General features: G+C 40.0%; 1 protein-coding gene across 1 annotated transcript in view; it reads right to left on the reverse strand.

Moving 5' to 3' along the window:
• Positions 1 to 6,113, reverse strand: part of FSHR (follicle stimulating hormone receptor) — a 77,319-nt gene extending 71,206 nt beyond the window's left edge. Inside the window, exon 1 of the mRNA XM_031598482.2 lies at positions 5,850 to 6,113. Coding sequence (XP_031454342.1) covers positions 5,850 to 6,034 — 185 coding nt within the window. The 5' untranslated portion in view covers positions 6,035 to 6,113. The remainder of the gene's footprint in view (positions 1 to 5,849) is intronic.
• Positions 6,114 to 21,900: the final 15,787 nt, after the last annotated feature.

Consider the following 21,900-nt stretch of genomic DNA (forward strand, 5'->3'; position numbering starts at 1 on the left):
CTTTGATTTTGAGCATCATTTTTACCGTAAATATTTTTCTAATCCACACAAACACAAAAAGACACACGAAGAATAGGAAAGTTCCTCATCAATTAGGTCCCTAACCGGTACTTCCCTCCTTGGTTTTGTAATTCCAAAGAATTATTTGCCTTTTACAAATTACGGATCTCAGAGATCACATGCCAGTGCCTACGTAAGTTTTGTTTTCTAAACTGGAATCTTTTTAAACCTCCTACAATGAAAATGTGCATGTGACAGTCACGTTGTATGACTTAAATGCTTCAGAATAACGACTAAGAGAGTGAAGAGTAAAACCATCAGTTTGGTTGGAGAACAGCAGAAACACCACCTGTCCTAAGGATACCTGTTTGAACAGGCAGAGGATCCAGAAAGAGTCGGATGCGAATTTATGCCTCACAGAGGACCAGACAGAAGCTGTTGGAAAGTCTAGGTTTGTGCAGCAGGAGTCTCTGTAGCTGACCCCAAGGGCTCATGCTGAGACCTTCTGTAAAGTCTCAATTGTCAACAAGTCTTGTCTTTCACTCTGCTTCCCTGGAAAAACTTAGTGACTGCATTTTAAGTGAATGCATTCCCACTTCAAAGATGCATTAGATACACACGTACACACCTACACATCTTCAGACTAGATCATGCATTTCAGTCACTGCAAGTGAGGTGGAAGTCATTGCCACACTAGCACAAATAAGCCAGCAGAGCATGGTGCAGCATGAAGCCCCTTGTATTGCACACAGTGCACCTCTTATGTTGAAATGCTTCTCAGTCTGCAAAAACTGGATGCTTCTACAGAGATATGCACTTGGCAAGTTATATTAGCTGAGGATCTGCCCTACAGGGTTTATTATCCTTCTTTAGTGTCACTTGCTTCCTTGAGGCTTTATTGTCTTCTTATGCTCTGCTTATTTCTGTTTATCCCCGCAATGGAAATGTCAAATACAGAACCCAACACATGCACTGGACCTCTCCAGCACTGTACAACTGGTGATTGCACACCAAGCTCTAGAGTGCTCAGCTTCAAAGTGTGAACTGGTCATAAACTTGAAAAGAGAAGGACATAACACAAGCCATAGACTTTTTCTACATTAACAGAAGCAACACTGGTTAAAAAGGAAAAGTTTTTAAAAAGTTTGGCTTCAGATAGCATACAATACAAAATGCATATGCTCTGCTGTGCAAATATTACCACCCTTGTCTGAAAACGTGTAGATTTATTGATTAACTGCATAATGTATTTGAAAGCTTCACAGGTCTTCTTTTTGTTAGCTGCATTTCTTCTCTCCACACCCTGTATTAAGGTCAATCCACCTGTATAAACACCTGAATGAGAGCTGTAATTGCATGAAAATTTCAACCTTCTGTGTGAAAGCATAACAAAAATCTAATTGCAGCTGTCATTGAAACTGTTGCAGCTCCCATTCACATCGTTCATAGCTTGTGTCTCAGAGAAACACATCTGACTCACTTGGTTTATAACATAGAACTTGCTATTTCGAGGCAGCCACTTTCTAGTGGGCAGACACCTACTCAGCCTTGACTAGATAGTCTAAAATAAATAACCTTGAGCAGTGGTACGAAAACACCTATGCAGAGGGCAAGAAAAACCCCGCTGTTTACAGTTTGCAGATACATGGGAGAAAAGCTTCTACACAACATACATTTAAACGGCTCTGCCAATGGCTAAGCTGGTCAGTGAAGATGGAGAAGGTATTTTAAAGTACAAAACACTATGATCAAGGCTTGCTCTATTAATTTTGCCTGCAATTTCCCTCTCTTTCAGGCAGCATTGTGACAGATGGGTGCAAAACGACGGGCTGTCTCCAGTGTCAATTATTTCAGTCATCTTAGCTACTCCTTTCTAGAACTGGCAGCATTCTCCTGCTGAAGCCTCTGGCTTACTAACACATCAAGCATTTCCTCACGGGGGAACTTTTAATTGGCTGAATAACACATCTGCAAGCTTTCTTTGAGTAGCCTTCATTCTCCAGAGATGTTTCTTACAACATCTCCATGGCTCAGACAGAGGCAAGCAGAAGGTACCTGTTGGTACACCTCTCCCTGCTGCTGTGGGCTAAGGAGGACAAATCAGTGTGTGAGTGATGTTTAGAAGCAACTGGAAATAAGGAAATCAACTAAGCTGGAGACAGTTGCTCTTTGTAATGAATACAGCATGAACAAATTTCATTTCATAATACCTTTTAAAAATAACATCAATTATAAGATGCAGATAAAACACTGATACTGATATTTCTGTCACATAACCCTGTGGGAATGCAAGCAGAATTGGACCAAGCAACCCTTTTCCATTTCCCTTACAAAGCTGCCATATACTGTTGCTTTATTTTGTTGGAGATATATTTTACTGCCCAAATGGGTACACCTAACTGCTGGGCTACGTCTCTCTACTTTTCTGGGGTAGTGTAAGTGTGGTTTAAGGCACTCCTCAGATCAGAAGTGCAAAAGCAAGGAAGGGTACAGTTAGAGATGAGTAAGCTTCTCCTGGCATCTCTAGTTGTATTCCCATTTGCTAGGCACATGATTCTGCTTAAAGTAGTTTGATAAATTCCTGAAAGGATTCCTCCTTTTTGAGAACAAGCTATTTGTGTTTGCATAACTTTCTCAAAGCAAGATCTCTATGGACTAAACAAAACCTTAGTAAATAATAAGGATGGTCTACAAAGCTTGACGCAGCATCTTAAAACTACTTTAATTCTGTGAACTATCACAGGTGACGAATCAGTTGTTCCCCTCTCTCACTCTGCAGACTGATTAATAGTTAATACTCCGACACAAATGAACCTAAATTCCCCATCTGAACTTTCTGCCTCTCTTTTCTCATGGAGTGCTTCCAGTACAGTAAGTCACAGCCTCATGTATTTCTCAAAAGCATTTCACCATCTATCTATTTGTATATCTATCAACCTATATAAAAGCCAAAATATATTCTTTTGCAACTCCTCTTCCAAGCAAAGGTTATAAAATACAACAGCTAATAAGAACCATCTGCTCCTGCAAACTTGTGGGACAGGCCAGCTGCAGAGGAATCTCAAATGAGCAAGGAGCAGAGCACACACACAGAGGTGCAGCAGTCCTCTCCAGAGCTTTTGCAAAAAGCAGGCATTGCAGAACTGGAAACGCGTGGTTTCCAATCCCTGCTCTGTGTGCCACATTGTTTGGAAATGGCTTGCTCTAAGCAGCTGCAAACCTTCTCTCTCTGCTGCCCTTGCTAAAGCAGGTGCTGAGCCAGGAGCAGAGCCTCTGCCCTCACACCACGCTGCAAAGCTCACACTCCCTGTCGAGCATAAGCTTTCCCTGTCCGGAAATAACTGAAAAAACACCACAGCAGCGTGTGTCAATGGCCAATAGATCAAAAACCTCATAAACCTCCCTCCATCCTCTCACCCCCTGCCCCCCGGCCAAATAAATAAATAAATAAATAAATAAATAAATAAACGAACAAACCAACCCAAACCAATCACACAAAAATCAGCTGCAGCAAACAGCAGCATAACAGCTGGTTGTTCTGTGAGGATGCTATTTTTTATTTTCATCCTGAGGTTTTTTTTTTTGTTTTTTTTTTCACTATGTAACATAGCTGCTTGCCACTGTCCCAGTTTAAGAAATAACTGTAGTGAAACAGAAACACACGGAAGCAGAAGTGCTGGAGTTTTATCGAGCTTCTGTTCTCTCTCCAATGCTTTCATGTGCATGTTTTTCAACAGCTAAAACTAGGAAAGACACCAGGACAAATGAGAAAAGCCATCAAGACCACATAACAAAGGGTAAAAGGATTAAAATAAACTGAAGACCTCTCCTTCATGTCAAGCCATAAACCACAACCAGCACTTTCAGAACATGTTCTTAGAGAAACAAAGCACTTTGCAGGACCTGTACTTGGTAGAGAGAAGTTTGTGTTCATGTTCTGCAGAGAATGCTTTTGCCATCTATGCTCCAGGTGCCACACTGGTTCTAAAGCCCTTTTGACTCCTAGAAGTGTTTTGAAGAAATATGAAGAAAGCATCTTCTCTGTTACCAGCAGTGCATTTGCAACAGCACCTGGAGTGGTGAGGTCTATTTCAGGCTGCTGAAACAGCCCTACTGGGCACTCAGCATAGAGGGAAGGCACTTTTCTAGAGTTCCCATCTACCTTTGAATGAAGATCTAAGGCTTATCTGTGACTGAACTCCTCAGCCAGTGCATCTGGTTTTAGCTGCATGAACACCACACTTTACACAGTATTTGTGTACAAATTCTTTAACTATGCTGAAATTAATCCCGGGCTGCACTGTTTTACAAGGACCAGAATTACCTCCTGAGGAAACAAAAGTTGGTGTAAATAGGAAGAGTCAAGTCAAGAGATTCCAAGTACAATATTTACTGCAAGAAGAGAGGATGCAGCTGATGCTCTCAGTCACACTGACGTTGCAGTCAGCCTGCCTCAGGGAACACACACTTGTGCTGAAACACCAGCAGTTAACAACCTTAACAAATCCTAGAGAAGTTAACAAGGATCTGCTGGAAACAAATCCCATTTTGCTAGCAGGTGCTTTTGGGCGATATAAAACTCTGCTTATTTGCAGAAATAATTATAAACTGCTTTTTTTTTTCTTCAATCCCTAGAAGGCAGACCTTAACTGTGTAATCTAAAGAAACAATCAAAGCAAAATTAAACAAAATTAGCAGTGTACGCCTGGAGCACGGTTCGTCCAAAATCTAGATGACCTAATTCACAGATGGATTTTTTTCCCTTTAGTTGTGAGAATGATTTAAACTTTTACTGACCTGTGGCTAATTCGGGCATTTTCTCCAAATTTTCACTGCAGTCCACTGATTCATTGAGCAAAACAACTGCTTCTGAATAAAACAAAACTTCTGTGCTAGGAAAACTGTGGGACAGTAAGTGGGGGTATGGTGTGGACTGTGAGGTCAAGATAGGGATGTATTTTTCAGCTCGCAATGTATCATTCTTCTTTGTATCCTCCCACCAAACTTACTGCTCCAATTATTACTAGAAGGGTTTATCCAGGATGATTCCTTTCACTTTTGCTTTAGATCCTAATGATGCCAGACAGCTATGGGTATAGGCAAGGGGCAATATGATCTGCTTTAAGAGAAATTAAAAGGAAAACAATTGCTTATGTAGATGCTTGACATTGCATGACTTCTCTTGCTTGCCTGTGCTAGTGACACAGAAAACAGCTGCTATACGGTACTGTTCATGAAAACAAGAAGCTTTAAGATAAACAAAATTCTTCCTCAAGTAATACAATACTGTGTCTTTACACAGTCAGCTCCCTCCAAGTCAGTCACACTGCTTCCCTGATACAGGAGAATCACCCTCTGAAGCTTATCTCAGTCCTTTCTTTAGTGCCTTTGTGATTTCAAAACAGAAAACAATAAACTGCTTCTTGGCAAATAAGCCTGAACCTTTGGGAAGGCCCTGCAGCACAGACAGAAGATCTCACTAGGTTGTTGTAGTAAAACTTGCCTGCCCCAAACATGCTTTGGTGGTGTGAGAGCAAGCTGTAAAGAAACCCTACAAAGCTTCAAGTTGCTGTCACAGCACCAAGGAATCCCGTTTAAAATCTAGTCTGTACGTATTATACTGTACTACATCTTCTCTTAACAGAGATCTGAAAGGGAGCATTATAAGGGTAAGGGAGAGGAGCTTCAAGCTGTAGTTAACCAAGTGCCAAAGGAAGCACTGTGCTTTTCCACAGCTGGTGTGAGGTTCCCCAGTGACCCCCTACAAACGCAGCCCTTGGCTTGCCAAGCAGCAGCTATGTTGAAAGTTGGCAAGAGAGCCGCCTGCACCCTTCCCTCTCCCTACTTACAGTTCTGTGGCATTGGTGGGAATGTCCCGAGGCAGCTGGACCACCTTGCTCTCCTGGCAGATGAATATCCTGCCTGCACAGTGGCACGTGTGGTGCTGGCAGCAAGAGCAGCTGGCCAGGAGAATCAGCAAGCAGGTAAGACCCAAGGACATCTCTGTCTTCACATTTGTCTCCTTCTCCTCCATCTAGAAGGAAGGAGTGTGAAGACCTCACAGTGCAACTCAGAGAGACGCCCTTCCTTGAAGGTCCGCCCTAAAAGCTCAGATGGAACACGTGACTCCTGGGAGATGCTTTCTCAGCAAGTTTCAGTTCATGGTCAAAGATCTTTTATGGGCTTACATTAGGATGGAGAGAAGCAAGGCTGATTTTCCATGACAAAACTGTTGTATAATATTTAAGATTATAATTTTAAAGTATCGTTGAAATCACAGGCCCCAGCTGAATGAACCAGATGCAGTGCATATCTACAATGGAAAGGGAGCCTTCCATCTCAGCTGTGATATTTTGCACATTTTATTTGATAAGACTAAGGGACAAGTAAGTACTTTTATGTCCTACAGCCAAAGCATTTTTGCCATTGAAAGAGAGGTAGTATTTATAAGCCCCTTCATAGACTCAAGAATCCTAGCTTTTATGTTGCTCTTAGGCAAAATATATATGTGTGTATATAGTATTTTATAGGGTATATAATCTTTTTCATGTGTTAAAAGTTATACAAGCCTGAAGCCAGAGCTAAATAACACACCTTTATTTTTAACTGTTATTTTTCTTTATGCTCTTGCTGAATTGTCTCTCTTCCTCCCTACCACCTTTAAAGGAATCCAAAAGGAGAAAATGCCACAACCCAAATGATCTCTGGTGACCAGTGAGCTAATTTTAACACTGGAAAATAAACAGAATGAATATTTATTACACAACAAGGGGTACAGCTTCAAGAAATAGCTTCAAGAACATTATCATCATCATAAGGCCTGGACACTGAACCCCATTTTTGAGTCCTTATTTATTATTTACTTTCTGACTGAGCAAGATTATCTTCCTTGTCACACATATTAATTCTTGTGGAAGGGACCATGCTAACACATTCCTGTCACTGAGTCATTCTGCACCAGCCTATCATCAGGGATGAGAGTTTGTCTACAAGACGCTTGAAATGACATTTTAGTGATACAGAGTTGTTTCTGTTTTTGTTTTGTCGTAACAGTAAATGGCTGTTTCAGATATGCACAGCTTGTAAGTCATCTGCACGGTACGTCAGCTCACTAGCTGGATTTCCATAGGTAACTCTGCTGATGTTAGCTCACGCTGAAATCCTGAGCAAGCTGAAGAGTAACCTTGGAAAAAGCAGCTGTTAAGTTGCTGGGGTTTTGATTGTTCGCTTGTTTCTTTTGTTTAATTCCTCCATAATTATAACTATAAGCAATGTTAATGAGACACAAGACGGCGTCTTTTCTCTGAAAAGATTCCATCATTCTCACCTTTAAAATAAGTACTGATAAGTAGGTGTTTGAGAGGGAACGATTTTTTAAACTACTCAACTAATTCTTTCATAAACCTCACAGTAACCCTAACATTACCAAATATCACCAAATATTTGTTATTTTTTCCCCAGTCACTTAAACGCACTCCAGATGAGAACAATGATGCTTACATAGAAAAAGTTAACAAAAAAAATCACGACAATGACTCTTTCTAACAATGGGTTGTTTGTAATGAATTGTAAAAGCATTAAATTAGCTGTATGTATAAAATGCAAAGTCCATTCTTTTAAGGCTTCTTTATAGTGTCATAAGAACAGGAGTGACCATTAGAGGAAGGAGTGACTCATTCTTTTAATACACATGTATATGAAATATGGAACATATGGGATAAAAAAAGACGGGGTGAGGGGATTGGTTGTCCCCTTTGCTCCGCACTGTGTGGCCTCACCTCCAGCAGTGGGTGTGGGTCTGGGTGCCACAGCACAAAAAGGACATAAAGCTCTGTTAGAGAGCATCCAAAGGAAGGCAACGAAAGTGGAGAAAGGCCCAGAGGATTGCATGTATGAGGAGCACTGAGGCTCCTGTGTTTGTTCAGCCCAGAGCAGAGCAGGCTGAGGGGAGACCTCATGGCAGCCAACAGCTCCTCACAGGGAACAGACAGATGTAAGCCATACCTTCAACCTGAAATACATCACTATAAACAGTCCATGTAGTAGTTCTTATGACAAAGTCGAGAAACTGATAACATTCTCTGAATGTCAAAATAAATGACATTGAGATGAAGACATAGCAATTTGATTAACTCTGGGTTTCATATATCAAACTACAAAATTTGTTCCGGATCTTAGTAACAATTCTATATGCAGAAGTTGGAAGATTAAAAAAAGTATCACTGGAGTCGGAAGGAATCTTTTCAATTATTAATGACTTTCAAAACTATGCCAAGCGCGCTTCATTTTAACACAACTGGTGAAACACAGACATTTTAAAACACTGGGTCAGGGCCAACAACAAATTATGAGTTTAATAAAGAAGTGGAAGAAGGTTGGCTCCTTCCTCTTTTTGTTTAGTGAGGCATTTTTATCAGAGCGGTACACACTGCTCCACTTTCATTTACAGCTGTTGAGAGTGAGATGTTGTTAAACAACACAAAAATGCCCAAACATAGGATTCTCTTCAAACACCATTGAGATAAAACTGAGGGAAACATCCAATTATCATTGAATTCAATAAAATCATACTAGTATACAAAATTGAACTGTCATTTCATGCATATTAGTGATAGGATTCAGGGCCATGCTCAAACTACATGGGGATAAATGGAGGCTTGGAATAATTTCCCACTTGTTTTATATATACAATGCAAGGTCTTGAAGAATAGACTCAAGTGTCTGTTAATTTTGTGAACCAGTTATCTCTTTCCTGATTTCTATCCATCATTGTTAAGTAACACACAGCCATATTACTATAGCTCCCTGGATGAATTAATCAAATGATGATCCACCCTTAACAACTGTGTTACCAGTTCACAAACACTACTGTCTACCTTCAGGATAAAAATCCTGAAAGAATGAGGAGAAAAATAAAAAGCCAAGATACCTCCTGATCTTTTCCTGGAGTGTGTGAATTCACAGGCAGCTTCCAGGATGGAACTTCTAACATGGCTGAAAACCTTCAGGTTTTCATGCAGGAGAAAATGCAGGAGATGTGTGACAGCTCCTTAAGGCTAGCACTAAACACATCCTACATCTTCATGCCACCACAGGGTTTCATACCTTTTTCTCAGTAACTTGTTCAGAGCAATGCAAGGGGCAAACTAGTGCCTCCATAGACACGTCCCAGCTAGATAGATACTCTGCCATCCCTGAGGATCAGGTGCCAGGAGTAAGGACCTCTCTTATGGAGACGGCTGACTGTGATGCACCATCACTGACATTCCTAGTAGGAAAGTATAGCTGCAGAGATGGTGATGCTTCCATATATTTATAAGAGCCTTATCTTTGCATTCCTTTGTAGGAAATATATGCTCCAGCTGGCAAATTGGTCTTGAGAGCATAAACTGTTTTCTTGAGTAAGGAAACAAAAATTTTCTCAAATTGATGCACTGCGGCAACAGACATGCAATTAAGTGAATCATGACAGAAACAATATTATAGATTATGTAATTAGATGATTTCTGGGATAAACAGTTAGTTCAATGTTGTATGGTCACAGAGAACTCTTTAAAGACTAAAGTAAATGAGTCTAATTAATAGGATTGGCCTCTAAAATTAGCATTGGTCTAAATCTGCAAGCTGGGGGAACTGCGGTGTTTTGTAGATCCCACCATCTGACCAAAGTATCTGTCACCCAGATTGTTGGAGATACAGAAAGAAGTAAAAAGAAATCATCCCCAGCTCTTTTTTTTTTCTCCTAGCCAAACTTCCCCCAAACACACTGAAATGATTCAAAATCTTTTCACTGCAGTGCATAGACATGGTCAGCTCAGCATTCAAATCTAATTCTTCAATAAGAGTTCCTTGTAGGACAAAGTTCACCATGTATTGGAGTACATCAGTCTGCAGGCAAGCTTGTGGTTTGCAGCAGTTTTGGCTTGTGCTTCTGTTTTGAAACGCAACATGACACCTAATTAAATTAACACTCTTTCTACTGATGTTTCCCAGTCTCAGAATAGAGTTTAATTACCAAATACCGCTGTAAGATTGGCTTTGCTTAAACAAAGTTGTTTTATAGAATGTGTCAGTAAATAAATTGCCTGTACGAACAGATGAGAAGCAAACCACACCCAAAAGAAGTTTATCCTTCTGAGCAGAGAATTTCTCACTCTTGATGATTCCTATCTCACAGGTTCTTCCCATGGGCTTGCAAACAGCAATAGCATTTATTTTCCTAACAAGCCATGATCAGAAAAATGTGTTTTCTGTCCTGAAAAACTTGCAGTGTGAGACATAAAAGATGGACACCTAAGAGGAAACTGTTAAGAGAGAGTTTGATATAACATTGGTTCATTTTTTGTGAATGATCAACCTGGGTTTTATAACAGCAGATCACTGAGGCCCAATGGAACATTTATCTGATAAAAAAGATAACATTTTCTGCTCAGAAATAATCTTGTAAGCAGTTTCTTTCTTCTTTTTATCTTCCTTCTAAGCTTTCTTTTTTTTTTTTTTTTCATGAATGGAGATTATTTTAAAACACATTTGAATAGCTAGACTTTATCTGTGCCTACACTGACGAGAACATAAAACACTAAGTTAGCTTAATAAAAGCAGTACCATATTGCTTTCCCAATTTTTAGCCAGCTGCTTGTATGCAACCTTAACTGAAAAAGGAATGAAATTGAGATAATAAACGAGCCACCAGAGGGAGTGCATTCACTCAAGAAGAAACAACGGTAGGAGAAAAGGATTAAAAATTTGATGAAATTACTCTCACACAGATTTCCTGTGACAGTCTGCCCTTCGACTTCAAAATTTGACTGTGATTAGTTCTCTTATTAAATAGCACCTCTGCAGACCACGGAGCTGCGCGCCGTACAGCATTATATTTAATGCACTGTGCCTCCTGCTTCTCTCCTGTTATCCCCCACGTCCCAGCTCTGAAACTTAATTAGCACCTGATGCAAATGGCCTTGCCTATCTGCTTAAACTAGGGACTGGTGCTGCTCAGCTTGAAAGGACATCAATCCCATCTAACATTTTTGCTGATACTTCTCTATAATGAGAACTTACTTCTGTCATTATCTAGGGGGGGCAGGGGAATTATGACTATTTATTTTACTCTGCCCGATGCTTTTGTGGCATTGGTGGAGAAGTTCCAACCCAGCTCTCTACAAGATTTTTTTTCAGAGGAAGGTTATAAATCATGCATTTCATACCTACAGAAGACTTTTGCAAGAGACAACACCAAAGCCAGAGAATAGCCCTTGCCACCTCCACCTATTACTGCTAACCTAAGCTTGAGTCTGTTCATCCCCACTCAGTAATAAGAGACACAGCTCACCTGCTAGGTTTCCATTATATGTCTACAGAATAACAGTTATTGAAGTAATATTCCTTTGCATAGGTTTGACTGAATCAAAATAACACACAAGAAGTACCAAAGGCTGCACTTTGCATCATGCATTCTTCTCTTATGACTTTCCCTGTCAGCAAGAGAAGGCCAGAGGTGTTAGGCAAGAGAAACCTTGCCTAAAGGTAGTAAAAAGTACACCTGCCCATAACAACAACCATCCATATGCATATTAGCACCTGTAGAGAAACAGTTAAAATGGGAAGGCACCAGAATACCTATACTCCTAAATCCCTTTAAAAACACTCCAGAATTAAGGATGCAATTTCCAGTTTCCAAGAAGCCTGGAAACATTAGATAAAAAGCCTGACAAGAAGCTGGTGACATTCAGCAGGACTGAATGCAAAATCTTGCACCTGGGCAGACAAACCACTTCGTGCAGGGATACGGGCCCAGAACTGCCTGACACCTGAGCAACCTGGTCTGACCTTGCTTAGAGCAGAAGGTTGGAGTGAACTCTTCCTGAAGTCCCTTTCTACCCACATTCTTTTGTGATCCTACTTATGGCTCAGAAAACCATCTTCCTAGGATGTTTAAAGTACAGATTTGACTGCTCACGTTTCCTGCAGTCTACACTGTTGGTTGTTTTTGAGCAGGGTTATGATCTACCACTCAGCTATTTGTCTACAATCCACAAGTAAAGAGAAACGTTCATTACCATTAAAAAGTAGGCTGACAAAGCTTCTTTCCCACTGTTTCCAAGTTTTCACGAGCCTGCCATCCAGAAAACCACACATTTTAACAGCAAACCCGGATGTCTTACTCAAAGTCAATAGGTCATTAATACTTTCAAGTGCAACTTTTCATGAAATAAAACGAAGACACTTTAACCCAATGATATCTTCATAGCACATCACATAGCAAGCAAAACTACTATGAAGGACAGAGTGCAGCCTGGCAGAGCACACATGAGGAATTTTGAGGACTGAAGTGCTGAGCTATCCATAAGGAGAAAACTTGCTTACTCCTCCAATACCTGCAATCTGCCCACAGACAGCATTGACAGCCTGTTGTTTGGCTAGAGCAACTAAATACTCTGAAATTCTTTCAAACTGGATGGGCATCTCAGGCACTGAAATATATTGAAGAAGTCTGAAATAGAAATATCTTGACAGAATACCATGGGTCACTTAACTTTCTACTAATGTCTTTGTTTCCAAGGCATGCCACAATGCATAAAAGTTACCTTCTCCCTTGTTGACCTCATCCATCTTAGGAGAAACCATCCCCGCATGAGAAGAAGAAGAGCTCAGCTCTGATTGATACATAAAAGACACTAGATATCCTAGGAAATATATTTTATGCTGGCACTTGATAGAATGAAAAAAAAAAAAAACCCAAAAAAAAACCAGAGTCAAGAATACAAATTAGCATCTGTTAAGGCCTCTGAAGAAGATGCTAATGACTAATCCCCATAGCAGGTTTGGAAAAAGAGGAAAAAAAGAAAGCATTGTGCAATTAGTGCAGGTTATTAATATTGACGGCGGAAGGCTAAAACGTGACACAATTACTCTGCAAGTGTTACAGTGTGATGGGTACTTCTTACCTTCACAACAGGTAGGCTAAATAAGCTGCCTGAGGTGATAATTAGGAGCCAAAGAATCACTGAGCCTTTTTTTAATTTTTACCACTACATAGCGAGAATGAATACTGCACCTTTGTTTTAAGCCTCTCTAGATGGGCAACCAAGGGTTTTCCTACTCTGAGCGAGCCTTTTACAGCAGACTCCCTCCCAAAACTTACTGCAATCATTGACTGATGTAGAGCTCTATTAAAATCTAAACACTGTTGGACCTCTTGCAGCCATCTTCCTCTCTCACTCTTCCGTGCTCTTTCTGCAGAGTTCCTCAGCTACTGTTGAGTAATACTCCTTTTTTTTTTTCACCCTCACCCACAAACAAGCTCACTGAAGTTAATAGGATGATTTTTGGAATGCGTCTCTGCCAATCATCACTAAAATGTTTAGATCCTTTACCTTACGTTTATATGATAAAATAATGGAAAAATCACCTATGCACTTAAATGTAAGCAAATGAGCTTTGAAAAGTAAACTGGGCATGTCTAAACAGGGAGCAGCTTGAGTTGGTGCTATAGGAATATCCAATGCTATATGATCCATTGGAATAGTTTCTTCTTCTATTAAAAATAAAATAAAATAAAAATAATTAAAAGAATAAATCCCACTCTTCTGCCAGAAGCAGACTATTGTATGGAAGGTGGCAGAGAGGAGCCCCTCATTCTTCATCTGCCTGCAAGTGCTCTCAGCACATGCCAAGGAGGTCAGGCATGGCTCTGTGAAAGGAGGAGGAGAATAAGGTCCCGCTGTTGCTCTTAATGAAAAGAATGAAGGTAGACTAATGAGATTTTACAAGTGACAGAAAAGAATCTTCTCCGTCTAGCTCAGGTACTTTTATAGCCCTCATTACCATGTTTTCAAAGCACCTCACTATTCTAATATGCATTTTTGTCCCTGCTTCTGTGCACAGAAAGACCTCTAGCACTTGGCTAGTTTAGAGTCAGGGAAGCTTTTGAGATGTGCTCTGTGCTTTACTGCACATCCAGCTGAAACTTGGCTACCTGTGCATGTGGGAACTCACTGGTATGTGTTGGGAGGCCTGGGGAGGAGCAGAGATCTGCTAAGGTTCCCACTCACATCCCAGGTAACACCTTAACTTTCTCTTGTTTGTCTCTATTACACCTTTACATAGCACAAAGATGCTTTTCAGATAATTCAAACAAACTCCACAAGCCATGGTTCAAATTCTTAAAAATGTACAGTTAAACCTGGCCAGTGCACCAGAACATCCTCACCTATGCAGAAAAAATAAAAAGCACTAACAGATTTTTATTACACCTCTCAATAGATTGCATGTTTTCAACTCAGAAAGAATCTCCAGGCTGCTGCCACCCTTGTGATAACACTGAACGGTCAAAGGAGACCCATGGGTGGGTTGAAGGAGAAAAGTGTTACGTATTTCCACTAAAGTTAAATCTATTAAACACTGTAAATTCAAAGCAGAAACTAAAGCCAGGCTTCACCAATGTATTTCATTTTTCATACCTCTGCTGCAGTTTTCCTTATCCTCTTGACTCACACAAAATTGTTTAGTATGATATAATTTATCAACTAATGACATATCCTATGGTGTTACATCTGGCAAAAAAAAAAAAAGTACCTTTCGGACTAAACTGACAGCAGGTCGGGCACAGCAATCCAATGAACCAATCTTAGAATGGCTTAGGTTGGAAAGGACCCTAAACATCATCGTGCTCACATAACTTCTGATTGGCCTGGCATGTGGGCAAAGTGACTTTGCCTCTGTTTGCAAAACATTGTGTGGTGTGCCCTTCAAGAGAATGCACTGCGTTCACAGCCTCAGGAAGACTTTTATTGCTTGTTTGAAAATAAAGCACAAGAAAATTGCTTTGCACCCTCCCAGACCACAGCAGCTCTGGGAGTTAGAAAGAATACTCCTGGCAATATATGAGTGCCCTCTTACTAAGTACAGGACAGCTGTAAATAATCCTTCTTCTTTAACTGTTAGAGATACCCCATCCCACTCCACCATAACACGTTAAACGTGGGCTTGCAGTCCTGCTCTTGGAAGCCAGCTATACTTGTTTTCTACCCTGCACGACCAGAGCAGTTTCCATGTGCTCATCTATGGGGCTATGTTGGAGACTATTTTATGCTACCCGCCCTTCTATGCACAGCAGTGAAGCCATATGGGACAGTGAAGATTTCTTGCCAAACTGTACTGACATTCACCAGACTTGCAGGGTTTTCTATTTTTGTGCTATTCTCCACAGTCCTACAAACATTTCACCCTCTGTGCAAAAACCATGAAGCAGACCTGATTCAGTAACAGATCCATCAAGTTCACGATGACACATTATTTATGCCAGTTGAAGATGAATGTGACAATAAAAGAAATTGAAAAATACCAATTAGATACAGCTAACATTACGGAGTGTGAAGGAATATAAGTAAGAAGGAGCCAGGTTTTATTTTCCCTGACCACAATACCAATGTGCCAGAGCACCAGTACTGAAGGTCTGGCCCGCAGCAGTCTGGATAAACAGCTTTTCTCTGGATCAGAGCAGCAACAGGGACATTAAAAGGCAACAAATCTAGGAGAGTGCTATATGGACATGCTGCTGAGCTCTAACATATCAGCTTTTACAGAGAGCTTTCCATTGAATCATAGACTCACCACAGTTGGAAAAGACCTACAGGATCATCCAGTCCAACCATCTGCCTATCACCAATAGTTCTCTCATTGCTTATTCTTAAGGCCTAATTGTATGGCATTATTTGGCCAATGTGTGGATGTAACTTCTAATAGTAACTGCCATCAGGGGCCTCAGGTTCTGCAGCAGATGAGGAGCTATTCTTATCTTGCATGTTACCCAGGAGCTGATTCAAGTAGTTACAGGTGAACCATTAAGCCACTGGTCACCCTAATATATCTCAATTCAAATGAATTATAGAAGTGATTTTACCAAATGCTCACAGTGACACTGAAGTGTGGGAACAGGACTGAGTATTGAATGAGGCAGAAAATGACTGAAAAAGACACTCTGAGAAAAAAAGCAATTCTAAGAAAATAAAATCTTTAGACTTTACATGGTGGTTATGCAACTCTGCCATACTGGCTTAACACTAAACATACCTGTGCCTAAGGAAAAAGGATGAGCAACAACTATTCTGCATGAGATGATGGTTTGGAAAGAAACAGAAACCAAGCTCAAATGTATCCTTCAGATGGGATATTTGGCCAAATCTAGAGCTGGCATCAGCTGACAGAGCACTGAAGTCATACAACTTATGGACAGAAAGTATGCCAGCTCCAGTAGGAAAAAGTTCCCAGGTCTGATCATGGCCAAGATTCACACTTTCATATCCTACTGCAAACTCCAACTTTCATTGCTGACAAACCACAGCTGTTGTAGGGTGTGTTCTCCAGCGTGTGTAGGAGAAGGTGACATTTCTGCCATACATGAAGGTGACAGCACCAAAGTTAAGCCTCGCATCTGTATATAGTTTCTGGTTTATCCTTTTTCTTCTTCGTCTCCAAGTGATTCAACAGAGGGCATTGTGGCATATTTCCAGCAGAAGGCAAAGAGGTCTGGGGAGAAGCTTGTAGAGGATGATTGTCTCAAGAAACATTATTAAATGTGTTGTGCCTGATTCAAGGAAGGATTAAACAATTACTTGGAAGATTGAAGATCTGAGGTTGCTAAATAGATAAGCAAGAAGAAACATAGAATATTCCCAGAGCTGAAAGTTGGAGGCTTAAGTAATATTATGAGAAGGAATCATGCAAGTTCTCCCTGCTCTTCCTCCTCCTTAGATGTCTGTTTAGCAGAACACCTGGAGATTGAATTGGATAGGATTGAAATGCATCCTTAGTGTAAACACTGTTGCCATTTTAAACATATAAAACCAGTCACGACCAGTATTAGCTTTTCAAAGAAGCTAAGAGTCTTCTACTATGTGGATTAGATACTATTTTCCACTTATCTCATAAGATCTCTTTCTCATACATACACCACCTTGTACAGAAGTTGGATAGAAGAACAGTGAAACATGCCAACACCGATAATTGTAGAAATTTGGAGGAATTTTCTAGTAGCTAGCTCTTGAGTTATGTATTCCCACTGCCTCCAGATTCACACAAGGACAGTGGTTCATTACGAAGAGTTGAAGTCATTGCTTGCCAAGCATGGATCTAAATTCATGCATCTGAATCGTTTCATGTATATCAAAATGACAACTCCTGCTAAAACTTGGATACTTGACTGAGAATAGTCCTTTGTTAGGGGCTTCAACCGGCAAAGGATGGCACCTCCTGTTTTGAAAGAAGTCCTACAAAGTATTTTCTTTTTCCTCATACTTTAAGCTAATCTACTTTCAAACACCTGTAATCTAAGGTCAGCTTCCAATCTCTTGGTTTATAAAATAAACAAGGGAAGAAAGCTGTTTCTCTGATGTCTCAAGTTCCCTTGCAGAATTAAGATGTAGAATCACCACCGCCTTGCCTTAAGCAACATTACCGGCAGATTATAATGAGCATACAAATAATCAAAGCAAGCTTCAGCTATGAAACACATCATTATGTATGCCCTGTGTCCTCTTACAGAAAAATAGTGCCACAGGACACAGCATGCTCTCTTGATGGCTTCTTTTTTTTTCTTCTCCAGGCTAGAACTGAAATTAATCTGACAATTGTTTTTGCTCTGGAGGCCTTAAGAAAATTACTGTATTTAGTGAAATAACCAGATAAAAATGCAAGAAAAAGAAAAGGTGTTTTTATTTGGAAGAATTAGTTTGTCTTAAAAGCTGTAGGCAGTCATGAAAAGAAATGTATTTAGGAACAGCAGAGTTCCCAGAAAGAATAAAGCTTAGCAAGTACAGTGTTCAGAGGCAAATGTCTCATACCCACTGCCTGTGATGTATTTCAGCTTTATTCTTTTTATCCTTTGATAACAATTCCACTGATTTTTAGTGGCTCTGAAAAATAATGCACTGATAGCAGCCTATACAGTATAAGAACTACCAAATTTTTCTATAGGGCTCTGCAATTACCTCTGAGTCCTTCCATGTACCCTAATATTCACGCTACTTGCCAAGTTTACACAGGGACCAGCTGCTCTGCTATACTATGGATTTTGTTCATTAATATTTACTTTGGTTTTTGTTTTATTTTTAGTCTAATTTATACTTAGCTCATTGAGCCTACGAAGCATTTATTTTGTCAATAAGTGATGATGGTATTTTGCATACTTCACACTACTTGTCCTTGTAAGTCTAACAACTGTATTAGCATAATACTGTCTGGCTACAGCCTCTGGGAACTTCTGTTAAATAGTGTTTGAATATAAAAACATACCTTTTAAGGTTGCTTCTGCTTCTTAAAGAATCCCTTTATTTAGATACATGAAAACGTTACCAACAAGGTGATTTCATTCCCTGAAACCAAAGTGTTTAAAGCTTTCCGCAAGGAGTAAGTTTCAGTTCAGTACAGTTTTACATCCTTTCTTCCCAAGTCCCAGCTACAATGTTTTGCATAGAACTACATGTATTTTTTCTTAAGACAGTAACGTATAGTGCCACAAATTGGCTCACTTATGTGCTGATACTGCAAGAGATGTCCCACTGCTGGTGGGAGAGATCAGAAAAACACTTGTGCAGACCATACAGCGCATTGGATGGTGAGGATCCATCTTAGTGTTTTTTACTTATGTTCCGTACTTCTGTAAGGGGACTTGACTTTAAAAAAACCTTCTGTAGGGAAAAGAGGTTATGTCTTCCTTGGGGAAGATCTAGGTATGCTCTGGAAGACCACACAGAGTATGACAGCACAGCCAAGAGGGGGAAAGGCTGCAGTGCATGCTGTCGTGTGGTGCCCCTTTAGAGCAGCCTTGGTTGATGCCTTGGATGTCTGTCACCTTATGGTGTTGGTTTAAACATGAATCGAAATGCAGCTTCTGTATGCTAGAAGCAGGGCTTGACGGATAATCGCATAATGGAGCAATGCGATAAAAAGAAAGGAGCACATCTGACAAAAAGGCAGAAAGAAAAGGAAATTTGGTGACAAACAGTTAATGCTCATCCTCCTCAAAATAAATACATCAGGGTTAGCAGTTTCTAATGAATTCAGTGATTCTATTTAGCAGTGGAAATGCTGTTTGCTGCTTGGCATTTTAGTGCTTACATAATTTATAGTCTATTATTTGGTAATGTATTGAAGCAGGTTGTTGTCTTTGGCACCATCAAAGCTGTTTGCTAATTCACTGCTTGACCTTCTCTGCATGCATATAGAATGGTAAAGAACCATACAGGGCACACTGGAGTGTCTCCAATAATGGCTTAGTATTCAGTCAGCTTCATTTGTACGAACCTTAACAACAAACTATTTTTTTCAAATATATATTGGAAAGAAGTAGCAAGTGTTCAATCTGTATTTAAGACTGACACACCTAGATTCTGTTTAGTTTCCCAGCCAAGTGGGATTTTATACCCCTGGACTGTGAAAATGTCCTGGCATTAGCATGTAAGTGGACACAACCTGTTTCCATGCTGTACCCATGAAGCATCTCTCAAGCCAAGGGACATGTTGTTCAGCCCTAGGGACAAGAGAAGATGTGCTGATATCCAGCAAGACTTTGCTTTATGTAGGACCATTTGCAGAAGTATTCCAACTTCTGCATGTTGAACACAAACAATTTACATGGAAATGTCAGGGGAATTAAAAATACTAGATGAAAGGTTGCTACAGGTGACTGAAAAGTCACCAAAGTGTCATGAAAAACAGAAAAATAAATTCTGGAGAACTCTTCATGCACTCTCCATCAGAGAGGGAAAAAACAAAAATTAGAACATCACAACTAGAAGGCTGCCCGTTGACTGAGCTTCTCTTTGGTAATGACAAACTGCTCAGCATTTACCACAGTACATACACTGGTGACAATCTGCCCATGCCACAAAGTCACAGTTCTTCAAAAAAGGAGAATTTTAAGCACAAGTGGATTCTAAGTGTCTTCAATTTGAACTGCAAGACTAATCACTCTATTTACAGATACAGCAATTTTTTATTACTACTAACTTAACTCTCTTGGTGCATACTCACAGCAGAGTACATCAGGGAGGATTTGGAAGTTAGAATAAGGTGACAAGAGCTGCCACCCCTCCCTCCTAAGACTTCACCTGACAGTCTATGTCATGCCCACTATTGTTCAACTAACCACACCAAATCAAAAGCACATTGCAATATTTCTTTCCCTTTTTCATTTAAATTGTGTCTAAATACAGCAGAAAAGTACTGAGATAGGCAGTGAGAACTTAAATAACTTGTTAGTGCCAAAGCTGTTGAAAGGGTTATTTCCGAGATGCCCGGTAGGGGCAATAAGATGGAGAAGGTGACATCATGGCAGGGTTTTCTTTATGCCTTTTCCCCAAGCGTGACTTTTTTTTTCCCTGTGACTTGCTTTTATGTTTCAGAGAAATAGTTGTGAGCCATAAATACATGTTAACTGGAACTGATCAAGGACAAAATGAATAATTTAATTTCTGAAGAAGAGATCAACTATATCGCTACAGACATTTTAACAAAGATTTTTTTCCCTGATGTTACAGCTATCCCACTTTAGCTGCATTTACATGTAGCAGCAGTATTGCTTTGTTTCTCAACTGGCACCTCCCAGCAGAATTCCCCACCTTTTTTTTTTTGGTTTTGTTTTTTTTGTTTCAGCACTTCTGATCTTAAAGAGCATGAATAATTCACAAAGATTTCCATACCTCTTCAAAGCATTCTGTTAAATAAAACCGCATACTTAATTCTTTTCTTTGCTGATTAACCACAATTAGGAATAATGATTTGAATTGTTAAGGATGATGGTTCCCAAGCAGCTCTCTACATATGACTACAGTCACCTTCTTGTTCTTTGTCAGACCTGGAAACAAGTCTCAGTGTTTCTGCTACTTAGACAACTTATTTTTATATATTGCTATATTACATCTGTTTCTATTACAGCACCCTCAAAATACCTTTACTAGTCAAAACAACAACAGAAGAGTAAAAGACTGAATAGAGCATAAGAAATTTCCAGGCAATCAAAGAAAATTTGTACACGTAACTGAATGCTGTCAACTTCTCACAAAATGCACAGAAATACAGTCAAAAAGTTCACATCTACTCCGCCCTTTTTGTAAGCTTTCTGCCTAAAAGTTAAGAGGCCTTAATATGCAGCGAAAACTACTCATTTACAGGATTAGTGTAAAAAACATTTTTGTTTGTCTGGTGCTCATTTACTGAGGCTCCAAGATCAGTAAATACTGCACTGCATAGCTAACGTAAATATTGTAGTTGGGTGTATTAGCTGCTCCCTTGAAACCTGTGACTTAAAAGGTCATTGCATTAAAGTTCTTCAAACATCACGGGCTTACTAATCTCAGTAGCTTGGTCACATTCACTGATATATCACAACTACATTTTAAAAATACTATTTTAGACATTTAACATTTAGCTTTGAAATTGAGGACAACCGTATTGATGTGCATAAGAGAAGCAAGGTCAAATGAGCAGCCATCATTTTTTGCAGAGCAAAATCTCCCCTTGGGATGAGCTCAGTCCCCAGAGTTCTATCAAGCTCTAATTCCATCAGAAAAATGGATCCCCTCTCCAAACTGGCAGGAAACTTCCAGTCTGGGCAGTTTATACAAAATTAGATCAGGCAATATTGAGACTTACCTACTCCAGAAGACAACCACATTATTCTTGGTGCCAGTCAAAAAAATAACAGCACCGATTCCAACCAACCTGCAATAGGTTAAGTCAGACAAAGGTGCCCAGGAGTCACCTTAAAGATGTAATCTGCACTGAGTACATAATGTTCTGGCCAGGACACTGAAGGTCTGCAGCAGACCCAGGAACGGAACCTAGGCTTGCTACACCCCAGTCCAGCACAGAGTCATAGAATCATTAAGGTTGAAAGAG

This window comes from Phasianus colchicus, chromosome 2, assembly GCF_987193195.1.
Source record: "Phasianus colchicus chromosome 2, bPhaCol1.hap1.1, whole genome shotgun sequence".
Taxonomy (NCBI): Eukaryota; Metazoa; Chordata; class Aves; order Galliformes; family Phasianidae; genus Phasianus; species Phasianus colchicus.